The 16,174-nt window shown below is 46.7% G+C and overlaps 1 protein-coding gene across 1 annotated transcript in view; it reads left to right on the top strand.

Moving 5' to 3' along the window:
• Positions 1 to 1,286: 1,286 nt before the first annotated feature.
• The window catches only part of PLAC9 (placenta associated 9), a 153,688-nt gene continuing 138,800 nt past the window's right edge, over positions 1,287 to 16,174 (top strand). Inside the window, exon 1 of the mRNA XM_069753100.1 lies at positions 1,287 to 1,538. Coding sequence (XP_069609201.1) covers positions 1,454 to 1,538 — 85 coding nt within the window. The 5' untranslated portion in view covers positions 1,287 to 1,453. The remainder of the gene's footprint in view (positions 1,539 to 16,174) is intronic.

The following is a 16,174-nucleotide window of genomic DNA, read 5'->3' as shown; positions in this document are numbered from 1 at the left end:
AGGAGGGTCATTCGCTGTACAATGCTCCTCTGGGAAATTTAATATGTAAATTGCCTCTTCAGAGAAAAAAAGGACTTGAAATCTATAGCGCCACCTGTTGGAAGTAGCGATCCTACAAGTCACAATCAACCCTTTAATGAGTCTTGCAATATGATTTAGAATTAAAGCCAAATCAGTATCTCAAATCGCAGATACGGTGTTTTGGGCTGTTGGCCCTCGTCAGTGCGGAGCATGAGAACTGATTTGGCTAGGTGAGAGGCTCTGGACTGGGGTCTAAGGGGTATCGTTTCTCCTTGTGGAGAGTGACATACCAGGTTTGGCTTGTCAAGGTAAGGAGGCTTATTCGCCGTGCAATGCTCCTCTGGGAAATTAGTCAACAGAAAGGCTGCCTTACTATGTACTGGCTAATGGGCACATGGCATCGAGGGTGATATAACTACTCCCACTCAGGCAGGAACAATAATTATAAATGCCGTCCCTCGCTACCAGTTTTCCCAAAGGCTCAGGACACTTCTGCTGCCACGAATAGGTGGCGCTATAGAGTTCCACTCTTCTTTTTCTCTGAAGAGACAATTTTCATATTAAATGACCTCTCCTCCTCATTCCTCCAATGCTCTGGTCTATACAGCTAGCGTTCTGAACTGCCGGCACATCTCAGCACAGCGGCACCATGTAGTGACGTCATTGCGCCTGCAGGGCTGAGACATGAGACACCAAGAAAGAATGATGGAGGAGGAAGCTACAGCTGACGCTCCCTCCTTTATCATCGTTTTCAATTAATCATTGTTTTCAACTGTATTAGCATCCAGGATGCCAATACTGTTGAAGTTGCGATGCTGGGCGGAGGGGAGCATAGTTCCGGTGCTGGCCTCAGGCCCACCCCTGGTTCTCAGACCCCATAGCAGCCATGTTTTCTGCTGTCATTATGTATGCCACTGGTAATAATCCAGCAACTGCACATCAGTTGCAAACTATTCTACGCTAAGCTTTGCACAGCTTGTCATTAGAAAATAACTAAGAAATTAAAACTACACAAACTACCATCAAAATCTGTGACCAGATGTTCTAAAGCAATAGTTCTCTAAGCACGTGGCTTGCCAGCATTGACTCCATTACAAGAGGATCATCTAAAATCTGAAATGTTTTTGCTCTAAGGCACAGAGGGAGTTAAAGGGATGGATCATTTTTTCACCCATTTTTCCTGTAAGGTTAAATGCTGGCCTTTGAATTCCATGCACGCCCTGTGTGTATAAATACAAAGAGGTTGGGGGGGGAGCGGACTTGGGAGTCTCTCTGGAATTCTGCCAGATTGCTGGATAACTGGCTCTGTGTTATTCCCTGGCTAGATTCTGGTACTATCCTACTTTCAGAGCTCGTACGGTCTTCAGGATAAAGTGGCATAGGACATCTTAAGCACCCTGGAGCTGAAACATTTGTGTCTTCTGTCAGCTGGATGAAGCTGGATCATAGTATGAACATGGGCACCATCATTCCTGTTGCATTCCTGCTGCTGGTTGCACTGGACAAAAGCTTAACTGGTAATGTAATACGTATATGCATGTATTTAGTGTCTACATAGGAAGCTTAAATAGATATGCTTCCATAGTAACATGTATGAAATCTGTCACATTATCGCTGGAGGTGTGAAATAAAACATGATCAGTTTGCATCCTGGGGCAGAATAATTTGACATACGACAACCCAAAAAAATTATTATAATAGATGTATAATTGATATAATCAAAGCATAAGCATAATATTAATGTGTCTTTATTCTGGGCTGAATGTGTCTTGAGTGTGAGACTTATGGATGAAAAATGTTTTAAGGAAAAATTACTTCCCAAACAGGTATTTCTTGTATCTTTGCATGCTGACAAGGTTGTGAAGTGTTTTCTGTAAAAAGTTTGTGTCTCAGAAGAGTGGACTGTCCTAATAGCACATGTAGGCGACATGTTTCGTACCTAGCTTGAGAACGCATGACATACTGATCTCTACTGCATCTGCCATTTTACATGATGACATTTTAAATAACACTTATTTTTAGGACCACAGTATTTCTTTAAATAAGTATTTCTTTAGTTTTCTCACAATCTAGCTAAAAATATAGAAGTGTGCATGGTAATGCCATGTGTACATGAAGCCACTTAGCTTATAAACACACACATTAAGAAATCTATGACATGACATTATTAGTATTGGTCTCCGCATATGGGGAGGAGACAAATGTTGGGATCCCTCACACTACAGATCTCCGCTACAACCACAGTTCCATGTACTTACTATTCCCCTAAAGACAGTTACATCCAATATCCTATTCCTTCTAGAGTCAATCACAAGAGTCTAGAAAGCTAAGAAAGAAGTACTATATTTTTCGCACTATAAGACGCATCGGACCATCACCTAGATTTTAGAGGAGGATATTAGAAAAAAAAATTGATGTGGTCAATTATGTGCTTAATATTCCCTATCCTGGTATATATGGTCCCCTCATTCCCATCCTGATACACATGGCTCCCTCATCCCTACGCTGGTATACATGGTCTCCCTCATCCCTACCCTGGTATACATAGCTTCCTCATCCCCATCCTGGTATGCATGGCTCCTATATCCCTATCCTGGCATGAAAGCTCCCCTTCAGCATTACCCTGGTATGCATGCTCCCCTTCATCATTACCCTGGTATGCATGGCTCCCTCATCCCTACCCTGGTATTTGTGACGCCCAAGAGACCGGGATACCCAGCACCGGACCAATGGGGTCTGTCTCTTGAGGGGGATGTCACAGGTGGCTTGACCCGGTGCTGTGGCCTCAGGCAATGCACAGTGTAAGGGGTATCGTGAGGGGACAGGCACTTACTTGATCAGCAGCAGGTTCTCCCAGCGGTGACGATCCCGATCCTGGATAGATGGCTATTGTCCAAATGAAAGACTGATGCACTGAAACGTTTAACCAGTTTACTTTAACATAAAAGGATTTACAACCAGTCCTGTCACCGGAGTCTGTATGGGAACTCTGAGTTACTTTGACCCTGCCGGGGTCTTCACCTCTTATTGTGCGCAATTTCTGTGTGGCCCTGCTGCTGTATGTGAACTGGCTGCCGGCCCAATCTGTCCCCTCCGGGTCCTGGTTCGACGGGCAACCCGAGTCCTTTTATCGGCTTACCCCCTCCGGGAGTACCGCTGAACTCTGTGTCTGTTGCTGCGTCCGGCCCTAGTGAAGCTGATATCACCTCACGTTTTTCCGGTTGCTGTATTATATATAATGAATACAGCCACGGATCCGGTATCCGTCTTTGCGCCTGTTCTGGGTAGTGATTAATGCTACCCGGTTCTCACAATGTCCCTTTTCTCTGTCCCTCTTCTCCTCAGGCCGGTGATTTGGACCTGGAAACCGTCATAGGGCTGTTAGAAATTCAACTGTATGACCTCTCACTATCAGCTCCTTGGCCCAACTGCCATTTCTTCTCTCAGACCAGAATGGATTAAGGGGAGTCTCTGGAGCTCCCCCTTCTGGCCGGAGGTGGTAGTGCAGTTTTGCTATCTTAATATTTGTGTTTAGTGTCAGTAACTATTTTTGTGGCAAATACCCCTAGGGGTGCCACATTCCCCCTTAGTTAAGAACAGTACTCCGGGACTGTGGGACGATAACATTTTGAAATAACAATTAATATGTACAGAGTCTTAAAAATGAAAAGTTACAAAAACCACTCAAGGAAACAAAAATAGAGTTCTGTAAAAAGTCACTTCAAATAGCGTCCATTAATACAGTTCTACCCTTGAAGGTACTCAATAGAAAGTCTAAAGAAAGTTCAAAAAGAGCAAAAAGCAAAGTTCAAAAAGCAGTCTTTCCGGAGCTTTGATTTAGTGCCTCCGGGTTGATAACAAGTTCAAGAATATGCAAGAAGTTCATACAGACAAGTCTCTGTAGGTACTGGGCTTAAACGTTGCAGACTGATAACAATGACTATACTACATTTTCTGTTTAACTATATATGGCATAACATATATACAATTCACATTATGAGCTTTATAGTTGGTAATCTGCATACCTGGCCGGTAATTGGCCCTGGGTACTACGCTGTGATCTACGTAATAGCGGTATCTCTTCATGTGGTGTACTACTGTCTACTGCGGATGTAGTATCTGCCCGCTCTGCTGAAGATAATTCCACGACTATGGAGTTGGCAAGTCCACCGTGAATGGGATCACTCTGATCAGGAATCTGTTCTTCCTGGCCTGGAATCTCCTGTAGTACGGGGTCAGCCTCTTCCTGTCTTGGGACTTCTGGTATTGGGTTCGGTGTTGGGTAAAAGGCCACCATGGGAACCACTACTGCACCATGGTATGTTAGTAGGGTTTTGGGAAAGTCTCCTATACAGGTGTGATACATTTCCTCTTCTTTTTCCTTTACTGGTTGGACCTGCATGGGTTGAATAACTTCTGGTTCTGGCTGGACAACTTCTGTCTCTTTCAATGCTTCCGGACATAATTTAAGATTGTCTCTTGACACTAGTACAGATGATAAGCCCCCGTTTTTGCTAATGAGACACATTTTAGGATTATCCATTCTTGTTGGTAAAACTGTGTAGGGTACGGCTTCCCACTGATTGTCTAGTTTATTGGTTCGACGATTTCTCTTGAGCACTTGGTCACCCGGTCTTAATGGGGTCGCTAGAGCATTCTGGTTGAAAGTTCGCTCTTGTCTTTCTCTAGTTTGCTGAAGGCTTCTTTCCACACTCTCTTGCACTTGGCGATACTGCTTTTGCCGTATGATATCCCAATTGGAGTCTTGAACTTCTGCGTCTGGTTTCAGAATTCCCATTTCTAGATCGATTGGTAATTGGCCGGGTCTTGCACGCATAAAGTAAGCTGGGGTGCAGTTGGTGGAGCTTACCGGGACATGATTATATAGATCTACCAAGTCAGGCAATTTCTCTGGCCATTGATTCCTTTCTGTCTCAGGTAAAGTCTTTAGTAGGTCTATTATAATATGGTTCATCTTCTCGCATAAGCCGTTTGTTTGTGGATGATAGGCCGTCGTCCGGATCTTTTTGCAACCATACATATTACAGAATTCTCTGAAGATTTCTGATTCAAAGGCTGTACCTTGGTCGGTGAGAACCTGTTCCGGATATCCATGGGGTCTACAAAAGTACGTTTGGAACGCTTTGGCTGCTGTTTTTGCTGTCAGATCTTTTACGGGTACTACTACCAAGAAGCGTGAATAATGGTCCACGATGGTCAAGGCATAGACATAGCCGGACCGGCTTGGTATTAACTTCACGTGGTCTATGGCTACAAGTTCAAGTGGTTGTTTGGTGATTATGGGCTGCAGTGGTGCTCTTTGGTTCTTTTGATCGTTTCTTCTGAGGTTGCACGGGCCACAATTTCTGCACCACTGTTCGATTGATTTTCTCATCCCGACCCAATAAAATCTTTCTCTTAGAAGTACTTCTAACTTTTTCCAACCAAAGTGACCAGCACCATTATGGTAAGCTTCGAGGACCATCTTGACATCTTGTTTAGGCACGATAATCTGCCAAACCAATTCATGTGTTTTCGGATTGGTGTACCTTCTACAGAGCTTCCCTTGATACAGGAACATTTTGCCTCTCTCTTTCCAGAGTTGATGCGTCTCTTCTGGGGCATCCTCATCGGGATATGCACTTTGCTCAGTTAACAGTTCCTTCACCAACTTCACAGCCGGATTGCTGTCTTGGGTGTCAGCCCATCTATGGTGTGCTAACGGATTAAAATTCACCTCTTGTTGTTTCTGATAGGTACTTGACTGAGGATGTTTTGCCTTGGGATGATGGAAGGCTGGTAGTTCAATTTCTTCAAGCTCCCCCGTTTCTTCTTCTACATCTCTCAAGTGTGGCATCCGGGATAGGGCATCGGCATTTCCATTCTTGCGACCTGCTCGATATTTGATCTTGAAGTTGTAATTAGATAACCGGGCTATCCATCGCTGTTCTAATGCACCTAATTTGGCTGTGTCCAGGTGGGTCAACGGATTGTTGTCAGTATAGACAATAAATTCTGCAGCGGCCAGATAGTGTTTGAAACGTTCCGTCACAGCCCAAACTACTGCCAGTAGTTCCAATTTGAAGGAGCTATAATTTTCTGGATTTCTTTCAGTAGGCCGGAGCTTTCTACTTGCAAAGGCGATGACTTTCTCCCGACCTTCTTGCTTTTGTGACAGCACCGCTCCTAGTCCCACATTACTGGCATCGGTGTAGAGGATGAAAGGTTGATGGTAATCTGGGTATGCCAGAACCTCTTCTCCGGTTAGTGCCTTCTTTAGTTGTTCAAAGGAGTCTTCCCTTTCGTCGTTCCACTGGAAAGGAGGGTTTCGGTTTGAAGGTTTCTTCGTCTGCCCTACCAAGGCGTCTTGCAAGGGTGCTGCCAACTTGGTAAATCCTTTTATAAATCTGCGATAGTAACCCACCAATCCCAGGAATTGCCTCACTTCTTTTGCGCTGGTAGGTCTCGGCCAATCCCTTATGGCGGTTATTTTCTCGGGATCCGGTGCTACTCCCTCCGAACTCACGATGTGTCCCAGGTACTGTACCTTTGGCTTGAGAAGGTGACATTTGGATGGCTTGATTTTCATGCCATACCTGGATAAGGCTTTGAACACTTCTGCCAAGTCTTTTAAGTGTTGTTCGTAAGTCTTTGAGTAGACGATCACATCATCTAGGTACAGGAGGACGGTCTCGAAGTTCTTGTGTCCGAGGCAGCATTCCATCAGCCGCTGGAAGGTACCGGATGCATTGCAGAGTCCGAACGGCATGCGATTAAATTCACTTAGACCCATTGGTGTGGTGAATGCCGTCTTTTCCTTATCTCTCTCAGCCACAGGGACTTGCCAATACCCGCTTGTTAAGTCTAAGGTGGAAAAATAATTAGCAGATTTCAAAGCAGTCAAGGACTCTTCTATCCTAGGCAAGGGGTAGGCGTCTTTATGGGTGATGTTATTAATCTGCCGGTAGTCTACGCACATTCTCATAGTTCCATCTTTTTTTTTGACAATCACTAGAGGGGCCGCCCAGGGGCTACAGCTGTCTCTTATTACCCCGGCCTGTTTCATTTCCCTCAGCATATCTTTTGCACATTGATAGTGAGCGGGCGGTATGGGTCTATATCTTTCTTTTATTGGGGGATGGTCACCTGTGGGGATTGTGTGTTCTACCCCTTCTATCCGTCCGAAGTCCAATGGGTGTTTACTGAAGACTTGTTCATATTCCGTCACTAGCCTATACACCCCTTGTTTTTGATGGGTAGGTGTTGAATTTATGCCCACGTGTAGCTGTTGGCACCAATCCTCCATTTCTCCATCTGAGCCATTGCCTTCCACCTGACAGGTTGGTTCTAAGGGCTCAATGGTTGTGATGGCATTGTTGTCAACAGTATATAGCTTTGCCATTGTAGCATACCTTGGCAAAGTGACCTCTTCCTCTCCACAGTTCAAAAGTCGTACCGGCACTCGTCCCCGGTGTACCTCGACTATCCCTCGTGCTGTGAGTATAGTGGGCCTGCTGTCGGTGTACACTGGTTCTATTAAGGCTTGATAATCTCGTCCCTTAGTACCAATGGCTGCTCTACACCATACCAGCATTTCTGTTTTTGGTGGGATTACAATAGACGTTGGATCACTTACCCTCACACTGCCGATTTCTCCACCTGCAACTTCTACCTGTTGCCTTAACATCAATACTTTTATTTCCCTCCGTAGAACTCTCTGCTGGCAGGATTGGGCAGTTTCAGCAATTTGCTGTAAGACAGAAATGACTTCGGAAAAGCAGTTCTCTAACACATTCATTCCTATCAATACAGTTGGTTCACAGTTCCGCCGGTCAACATCAACAACAATTATACCCTGTTTCTTCAATTCTACTTTACCAATCTTTATGGTCATCTCCCTGAATCCTAGTTTCGGTACCAACTTACCATTACTGGCCCATATATCTAGTTCAACATCAGAGGGCCCTTTATCAATATCTGCATCAGCCCAGTACCTCTTATAAAGGATATACGGTATAGATGAAATCTGGGAACCTGTGTCCAGCAAAGCGTTGAGGGGCATTCCGTCCAGCACGATAGGGATAATGGGTCGTCCTCCGATGTACCTGTCGTGCCAGGGTGTTGGGCCTTGAAAGTTCATTCCTGCGAAGCGGCCCGCATTCCCAGGGGATTCCCGTTTAAATCACAATCTCGTGCAAAGTGGCCTGGCTGCTGGCAACGGCGGCAAATGGGCTGTCCATCCGGTTGGTAGCGGTCGCGGGGTCGTCCTCTCCATGTCGGGTATCTCCGGGGTCTCATCCATGGAACACCTTCTCTACGGTTTGACAACTCCATCTTGGGTCCTCTCATCTCCTGCATGGTTTTAGCCATTGAAGCAACAACATCAGTTAAAGAGTCAAGCTTTTGTTGAAAAGCCTCATTAGTACTGGGCCCCAGGGGCTTAGTAATGGCCCCGGACATAGCTGATGTCACTGGTACTCCATGTTGTTGAGGAGCCTCTGCCATGAGTTGTGCAGGCTCCTGATCCCGAGGTGCCTCTGCCAGCTGGAGACGTATAACGCTCTCCTTTAATTGGGCAAATGTCAATTCAGGGTTCTTAAAAACAAGCATGCTCACATGCCCCCGGTGAGAAGGGGTGTAGAGTCCCTCCATAAATTGATCTCTTAGCAGTTTATCCGCTCCGGTGTTAAAAATGGGTTCAGCCAGTGTAAGTGATTTAAGGGCTTCCTGCAGGTTTAAGGCAAAGTCTCTCACGCCCTCGTTAACTTTTTGTTTGCAATTAAAGAATCGCACTTTAGCTTTGCTGCTGGCAGTGGTTTCAAATGTAGCTTTTAATCCAGCAAATATGCGTTCAACAGTGCCTTTTAGATCAGCTGCCCATGCTGTGACTTCTCGCTTAGCATGGCCACTTAACTGCATCATCAGGAGACTAACACGCTGAACTTCACCCACGGGGAACATGTTAAAATGGGCCAGCATCTTTTCTCTGAAATCGTCAAGGGTATTAGGCTCACCTTCATACATTGGAAGCCACGGGCCACCTGGGGTATATGGCATCAGCACCGGCATGATGGGCGCCACTCCTTGCACCGCTGCGCTACCAGACGCTCTATCGACACTCTGTCTTTCAGCTGCATTAGCGTCGCCGGATGCTGCGGCGTCTCCGTGCTGCGACATACTGTGCCCCCTTAGTTAATCCGGACCCTTCCGGTCCTCCGCTTCCGTCGGGATAGTGTAGATTCGTTCCGCTGTGCAGCAGGATCGATTTTCCCCTTGCTCTGATGTCAGAGCGCTCAGCTTGGTGCCGCCCACAATGACACGCCCCCTGCTGCTCCTGCCGGCCGCGCGCTCTGTAATGGTGGATTCTGAAGTTTTTCAGTTAGACTGGGGCTCAGGTGATGGCGTAGCTCAATTAACAGTCTTGTGCCTAACGGTTATGAGGTGATTACCTCAGGGGATGGCGGCCATCTTTACTCCATTATAACCAATGGGGAAAAGTCACTTTCAATAGTTTTCAATGGGGAATGGATTTTTCTTTAATAAAGTCAATTTTCAAGATTTTTCGTCCAAGTTTTCACAGTTTTGGGCTCCAATCACGGCACACAATACCCGGTATACGGGCTGGCCAGATCCTGTTCGTGACGCCAATTGTGACGCCCAAGAGACCGGGATACCCAGCACCGGACCAATGGGGTCTGTCTCTTGAGGGGGATGTCACAGGTGGCTTGACCCGGTGCTGTGGCCTCAGGCAATGCACAGTGTAAGGGGTATCGTGAGGGGACAGGCACTTACTTGATCAGCAGCAGGTTCTCCCAGCGGTGACGATCCCGATCCTGGATAGATGGCTATTGTCCAAATGAAAGACTGAGGCACTGAAACGTTTAACCAGTTTACTTTAACATAAAAGGATTTACAACCAGTCCTGTCACCGGAGTCTGTATGGGAACTCTGAGTTACTTTGACCCTGCCGGGGTCTTCGCCTCTTATTGTGCGCAATTTCTGTGTGGCCCTGCTGCTGTATGTGAACTGGCTGCCGGCCCAATCTGTCCCCTCCGGGTCCTGGTTCGACGGGCAACCCGAGTCCTTTTATCGGCTTACCCCCTCCGGGAGTACCGCTGAACTCTGTGTCTGTTGCTGCGTCCGGCCCTAGTGAAGCTGATATCACCTCACGTTTTTCCGGTTGCTGTATTATATATAATGAATACAGCCACGGATCCGGTATCCGTCTTTGCGCCTGTTCTGGGTAGTGATTAATGCTACCCGGTTCTCACAATGTCCCTTTTCTCTGTCCCTCTTCTCCTCAGGCCGGTGATTTGGGCCTGGAAACCGTCATAGGGCTGTTAGAAATTCAACTGTATGACCTCTCACTATCAGCTCCTTGGCCCAACTGCCATTTCTTCTCTCAGACCAGAATGGATTAAGGGGAGTCTCTGGAGCTCCCCCTTCTGGCCGGAGGTGGTAGTGCAGTTTTGCTATCTTAATATTTGTGTTTAGTGTCAGTAACTATTTTTGTGGCAAATACCCCTAGGGGTGCCACATATGCATGGCTCAATCCTCCCCATCCTGGGATGCATGGCTCCCTCATCCCCATCCTGGTATGCATGCCCCCTTCATCATTACTTTGGTAGGAATGGTCCCCCTCATCCCTATCCTAGTATGCATGGCCCCCCTCATCCATACCCTGTTATGCATGGCTCACTCATACCGATCCTGGTATGCGTGGCTCCCTTATCCCTATCCTGGTAGGAATGGTCCCCCTCATCCCTATCCTGGTACGCAGGGCCCCATCCTTAACCTGGTATGATTGGCCCCTTTCTGCTCCTGGTATGCATGGCCCCATCCTTATGAATAGCCTCTACCCACCCCACTCCTGGTATGCATGGCCCCATCCTTATGATTGGCTCCCTGTTGTGAATTCTGTGGTCAAGTTCCCTCCTGTGGTCATGAGTGGTACTGCGGCTGGTTCTGTCTATGAGCTTCCTTTGGTGGATGTGAGTGGGGCTGCGGCTTCTGAGTTTCCTTCCTCAGGTGACGAGGTTAAGTCGTTAGGTGCTGCTCTATTTAACTCCACCTAGTTCTTTGTTCCTGGCCTCCAGTCAATGTTCCAGTATTGGTCTTGCTCTTTCCTGGATCGTTCTTGTGGCCTGTCTTCACTGCATAAGCTAAGTTCTGCTTGTGTTACTTTTGTTTGCTATTTTTTCTGTCCAGCTTGCTATATTGGTTTTTCTTGCTTGCTTGAAGCTCTGGGACGCAGAGGGAGCACCTCTGTACCGTTAGTCGGTGCGGAGGGTCTTTTTGCGCCCTCTGCCTGGTTGTTTGTAGGTTTTTGTGCTGACCACAAAGCTATCTTTCCTATCCTCGGTCTATTCAGTAAGTCGGGCCTCACTTTGCTAAAATCTATTTCATCTCTGTGTTTGTATTTTCATCTTTACTCACAGTCATTATATGTGGGGGGCTGCCTTTTCCTTTGGGGAATTTCTCTGAGGCAAGGTAGGCTTATTTTTCTATCTTCAGGGCTAGCTAGTTTCTCAGGCTGTGCTCGAGGCGCCTAGGTCTGGTCAGGAGCGCTCCACGGCTACCTCTAGTGTGGTGTGATAGGATTAGGGATTGCGGTCAGCAGAGTTCCCACGTCTCAGAGCTCGTCCTATGTTATTAGTAACTATCAGGTCACTTTGTGTGCTCTTAACCACCAGGTCTGTTGTGGTTCTGAATCACCAGTTCATAACAGTACTAGAGGCCCAAAGTACTAATGCTTCTCAATAGAGGGAAAAGAGAAGTTCTGAGACCATTTTTTTTTTCTCTGCACTGTGTTTTGTCTTTCTTTTCCCCTAGACATTTGGGTGGTTCAGGACACAGGTGTAGTGATGGACATTAAAGGTCTGTCTTCTTGTGTGGATCATCTCACTGCAAGAGTACAAAATATTCAAGACTTTGTGGTTCAGAATTCTATGTTAGAACCAAGAATTCCTATTCCTGATTTGTTTTCTGGAGATAGAGCTAAGTTTCTGAGTTTTAAAAATAATTGTAAACTGTTTCTGGCTTTGAAACCCCGCTCCTCTGGTGACCCAGTTCAACAAGTTAAGATCATTATTTCTTTATTACGTGGCGACCCTCAAGACTGGGCATTTTCCCTTGCGCCAGGAGATCCTGCATTATGTAATATTGATGCGTTTTTTCTGGCGCTCGGATTGCTTTATGATGAACCTAATTCAGTGGATAAGGCAGAGAAAAATTTGCTGGCACTGTGTCAGGGTCAGGATGAGGTAGAGATATATTGTCAGAAGTTTAGGAAGTGGTCTGTGCTCACGCAATGGAATGAATGTGCGCTGGCAGCAATTTTCAGAAAGGGTCTCTCTGAAGCCCTTAAGGATGTCATGGTGGGATTTCCTATGCCTGCTGGTCTGAATGAGTCTATGTCTTTGGCCATTTAGATCGATCGACGCTTGCGTGAGCGTAAAACTGTGCACCATTTGGCGGTATTATCTGAGCATAAACCTGAGCCTATGCAATGTGATAGGACTTTGACCAGAGCTGAATGGCAAGAACACAGACGTCGGAATGGGCTGTGTTTTTACTGTGGTGATTCCACTCATGCAATCTCCGATTGTCCTAAGCGCACTAAGCGGTTTGCTAGGTCTGCCACCATTGGTACAGTACAGTCGAAATTTCTTTTGTCCGTTACTTTGATCTGCTCTTTGTCATCCTATTCTGTCATGGCATTTGTGGATTCAGGCGCTGCCCTGAATTTGATGGACTTGGAGTTTGCTAGGCGCTGTGGGTTTTTCTTGGAGCCCTTGCAGTATCCTATTCCATTGAGAGGAATTGATGCTACGCCTTTGGCCAAGAATAAGCCTCAGTACTGGACCCAACTGACCATGTGCATGGCTCCTGCGCATCAGGAGGATATTCGCTTTTTGGTGTTGCATAATCTGCATGATGTGGTCGTGTTGGGGTTGCCATGGCTACAAGTCCATAACCCAGTATTGGATTGGAAATCTATGTCTGTGTCCAGCTGGGGTTGTCAGGGGGTACATGGTGATGTTCCATTTCTGTCTATTTCATCATCCACCCCTTCTGAGGTCACAGAGTTCTTGTCGGATTACCGGGATGTATTTGATGAGCCCAAGTCCAGTGCCCTACCTCCGCATAGGGATTGCGATTGTGCTATCGATTTGATTCCTGGTAGTAAGTTTCCTAAAGGTCGACTGTTTAATTTATCTGTGCCTGAGCACGCCGCTATGCAGAGTTACGTAAAGGAATCCTTGGAGAAGGGTCATATTCGCCCGTCGTCGTCGCCATTGGGAGCAGGGTTCTTTTTTGTGGCCAAGAAGGATGGTTCGCTGAGACCTTGTATTGATTACCGCCTTCTAAATAAAATCACAGTCAAATTTCAGTACCCCTTGCCGCTGCTGTCTGATTTGTTTGCTCGGATTAAGGGGGCTTGTTGGTTCACCAAGATAGATCTTCGTGGTGCGTATAATCTTGTGCGTATTAAACAGGGTGATGAATGGAAAACGGCATTTAATACGCCCAAGGGCCATTTTGAGTACCTGGTTATGCCATTCGGGCTTTCTAATGCTCCATCAGTATTTCAGTCCTTTATGTATGACATCTTCCGAGAGTACCTGGATAAATTCCTGATTGTATACTTGGATGATATTTTGGTCTTCTCGGATGATTGGGAGTCTCACGTGAAGCAGGTTAGAATGGTGTTCCAGGTCCTGTGTGCGAATTCTTTGTTTGTGAAGGGGTCAAAGTGTCTCTTTGGTGTTCAGAAGGTTTCATTTTTGGGTTTCATTTTTTCCCCTTCTACTATCGAGATGGACCCTGTTAAGGTTCAGGCCATTTATGATTGGACTCAGCCGACATCTCTGAAGAGTCTGCAAAAGTTCCTGGGCTTTGCTAATTTTTATCATCGCTTCATCAATAATTTTTCTAGTATTGCTAAACCGTTGACTGATTTAACCAAGAAAGGTGCTGATGTGGTCAATTGGTCTTCTGCTGCTGTGGAAGCTTTTCAGGAGTTGAAGCGTCGTTTTTCTTCTGCCCCTGTGTTGTGCCAACCAGATGTTTCGCTCCCGTTCCAGGTCGAGGTTGATGCTTCTGAGATTGGAGCAGGGGCTGTTTTGTCGCAAAGAAGTTCTGATAGCTCGGTGATGAAACCATGCGCCTTCTTTTCCAGGAAGTTTTCGCCTGCTGAGCATAATTATAATGTTGGCAATCGAGAGTTGCTGGCCATGAAGTGGGCATTCGAGGAGTGGCGTCATTGGCTTGAAGGAGCTAAGCATCCCGTGGTGGTCTTGACTGATCACAAGAACTTGACGTATCTCGAGTCTGCCAAACGGTTGAATCCTAGACAGGCTCATTGGTCGCTGTTTTTCTCCCGTTTTGACTTTGTGGTTTCGTACCTTCCGGGCTCTAAAAATGTGAAGGCGGATGCCCTGTCTAGGAGTTTTGTGCCCGACTCTCCGGGTTTGCCTGAGCCAGCGGGTATTCTCAAAGAGGGGGTAATTTTGTCTGCCATCTCCCCTGATTTGCGGCGGGTGCTGCAAAAATTTCAGGCTAATAGACCTGACCGTTGCCCAGCGGAGAAACTGTTTGTCCCTGATAAATGGACGAGTAGAGTTATCTCTGAGGTTCATTGTTCGGTGTTGGCTGGTCATCCTGGAATCTTTGGTACCAGAGATTTGGTGGCTAGATCCTTTTGGTGGCCGTCTCTGTCGCGGGATGTGCGTTCGTTTGTGCAGTCCTGTGGGATTTGTGCTCGGGCTAAGCCCTGCTGTTCTCGTGCCAGTGGGTTGCTTTTGCCCTTGCCGGTCCCGAAGAGGCCCTGGACACATATCTCTATGGATTTTATTTCGGATCTCTCCGTCTCTCAAAAGATGTCGGTCATTTGGGTGGTTTGTGATCGCTTCTCTAAGATGGTCCATTTGGTACCTTTGTCTAAATTGCCTTCCTCCTCTGATTTGGTGCCATTGTTTTTCCAGCATGTGGTTCGTTTACATGGCATTCCGGAGAACATCGTTTCTGACAGAGGTTCCCAGTTTGTTTCGAGGTTTTGGCGAGCCTTTTGTGCTAGGATGGGCATTGATTTGTCTTTTTCCTCGGCTTTCCATCCTCAGACAAATGGCCAAACTGAATGAACCAATCAGACCTTGGAAACATATCTGAGATGTTTTGTTTCTGCTGATCAGGATGATTGGGTGTCCTTTTTGCCTTTGGCTGAGTTCGCCCTTAATAATCGGGCCAGCTCGGCTACTTTGGTTTCGCCGTTTTTCTGCAATTCTGGTTTCCATCCTCGTTTCTCTTCAGGGCAGGTTGAGTCTTCAGACTGTCCTGGTGTGGATACTGTGGTGGATAGGTTGCAGCAGATTTGGACTCATGTAGTGGACAATTTGACATTGTCCCAGGAGAAGGCTCAACGTTTCGCTAACCGCAGGCGCTGTGTGGGTCCCCGACTTCGTGTTGGGGATTTGGTTTGGTTTTCGTCTCGTTATATTCCTATGAAAGTTTCCTCTCCTAAGTTTAAGCCTCGTTTCATTGGTCCGTATAGGATTTCTGAGGTTCTTAATCCTGTGTCTTTTCGTTTGACCCTTCCAGCTTCTTTTTCCATCCATAATGTATTCCATAGGTCATTGTTGTGGAGATACGTGGCACCTGTGGTTCCATCCGTTGATCCTCCTGCCCCGGTTTTGGTTGAGGGGGAGTTGGAGTATATAGTGGAGAAGATTTTGGATTCTCGTATTTCGAGACGGAAACTCCAGTACCTGGTTAAGTGGAAGGGTTATGGTCAGGAGGATAATTCCTGGGTCTTTGCCTCTGATGTTCATGCTGCCGATCTGGTTCGTGCCTTTCATTTGGCTCATCCTGGTCGGCCTGGGGGCTCTGGTGAGGGTTCGGTGACCCCTCCTCAAGGGGGGGGGGGGTACTGTTGTGAATTCTGTGGTCAAGCTCCCTCCTGTGGTCATGAGTGGTACTGCGGCTGGTTCTGTCTATGAGCTTCATTTGGTGGATGTGAGTGGGGCTGCGGCTTCTGAGTTTCCTTCCTCAGGTGACGAGGTTAAGTCATTAGGTGCTGCTCTATTTAACTCCACCTAGTTCTTTGTTCCTGGCCTCCAGTCAATGTTCCAGTATTGGTCTTGCTCTCTCCTGG

The sequence above is a fragment of the Ranitomeya imitator genome, chromosome 2 (genome assembly GCF_032444005.1).
Source record: "Ranitomeya imitator isolate aRanImi1 chromosome 2, aRanImi1.pri, whole genome shotgun sequence".
Taxonomy (NCBI): domain Eukaryota; kingdom Metazoa; phylum Chordata; class Amphibia; order Anura; family Dendrobatidae; genus Ranitomeya; species Ranitomeya imitator.
This window is presented reverse-complemented; position numbering and strand designations above follow the sequence as displayed.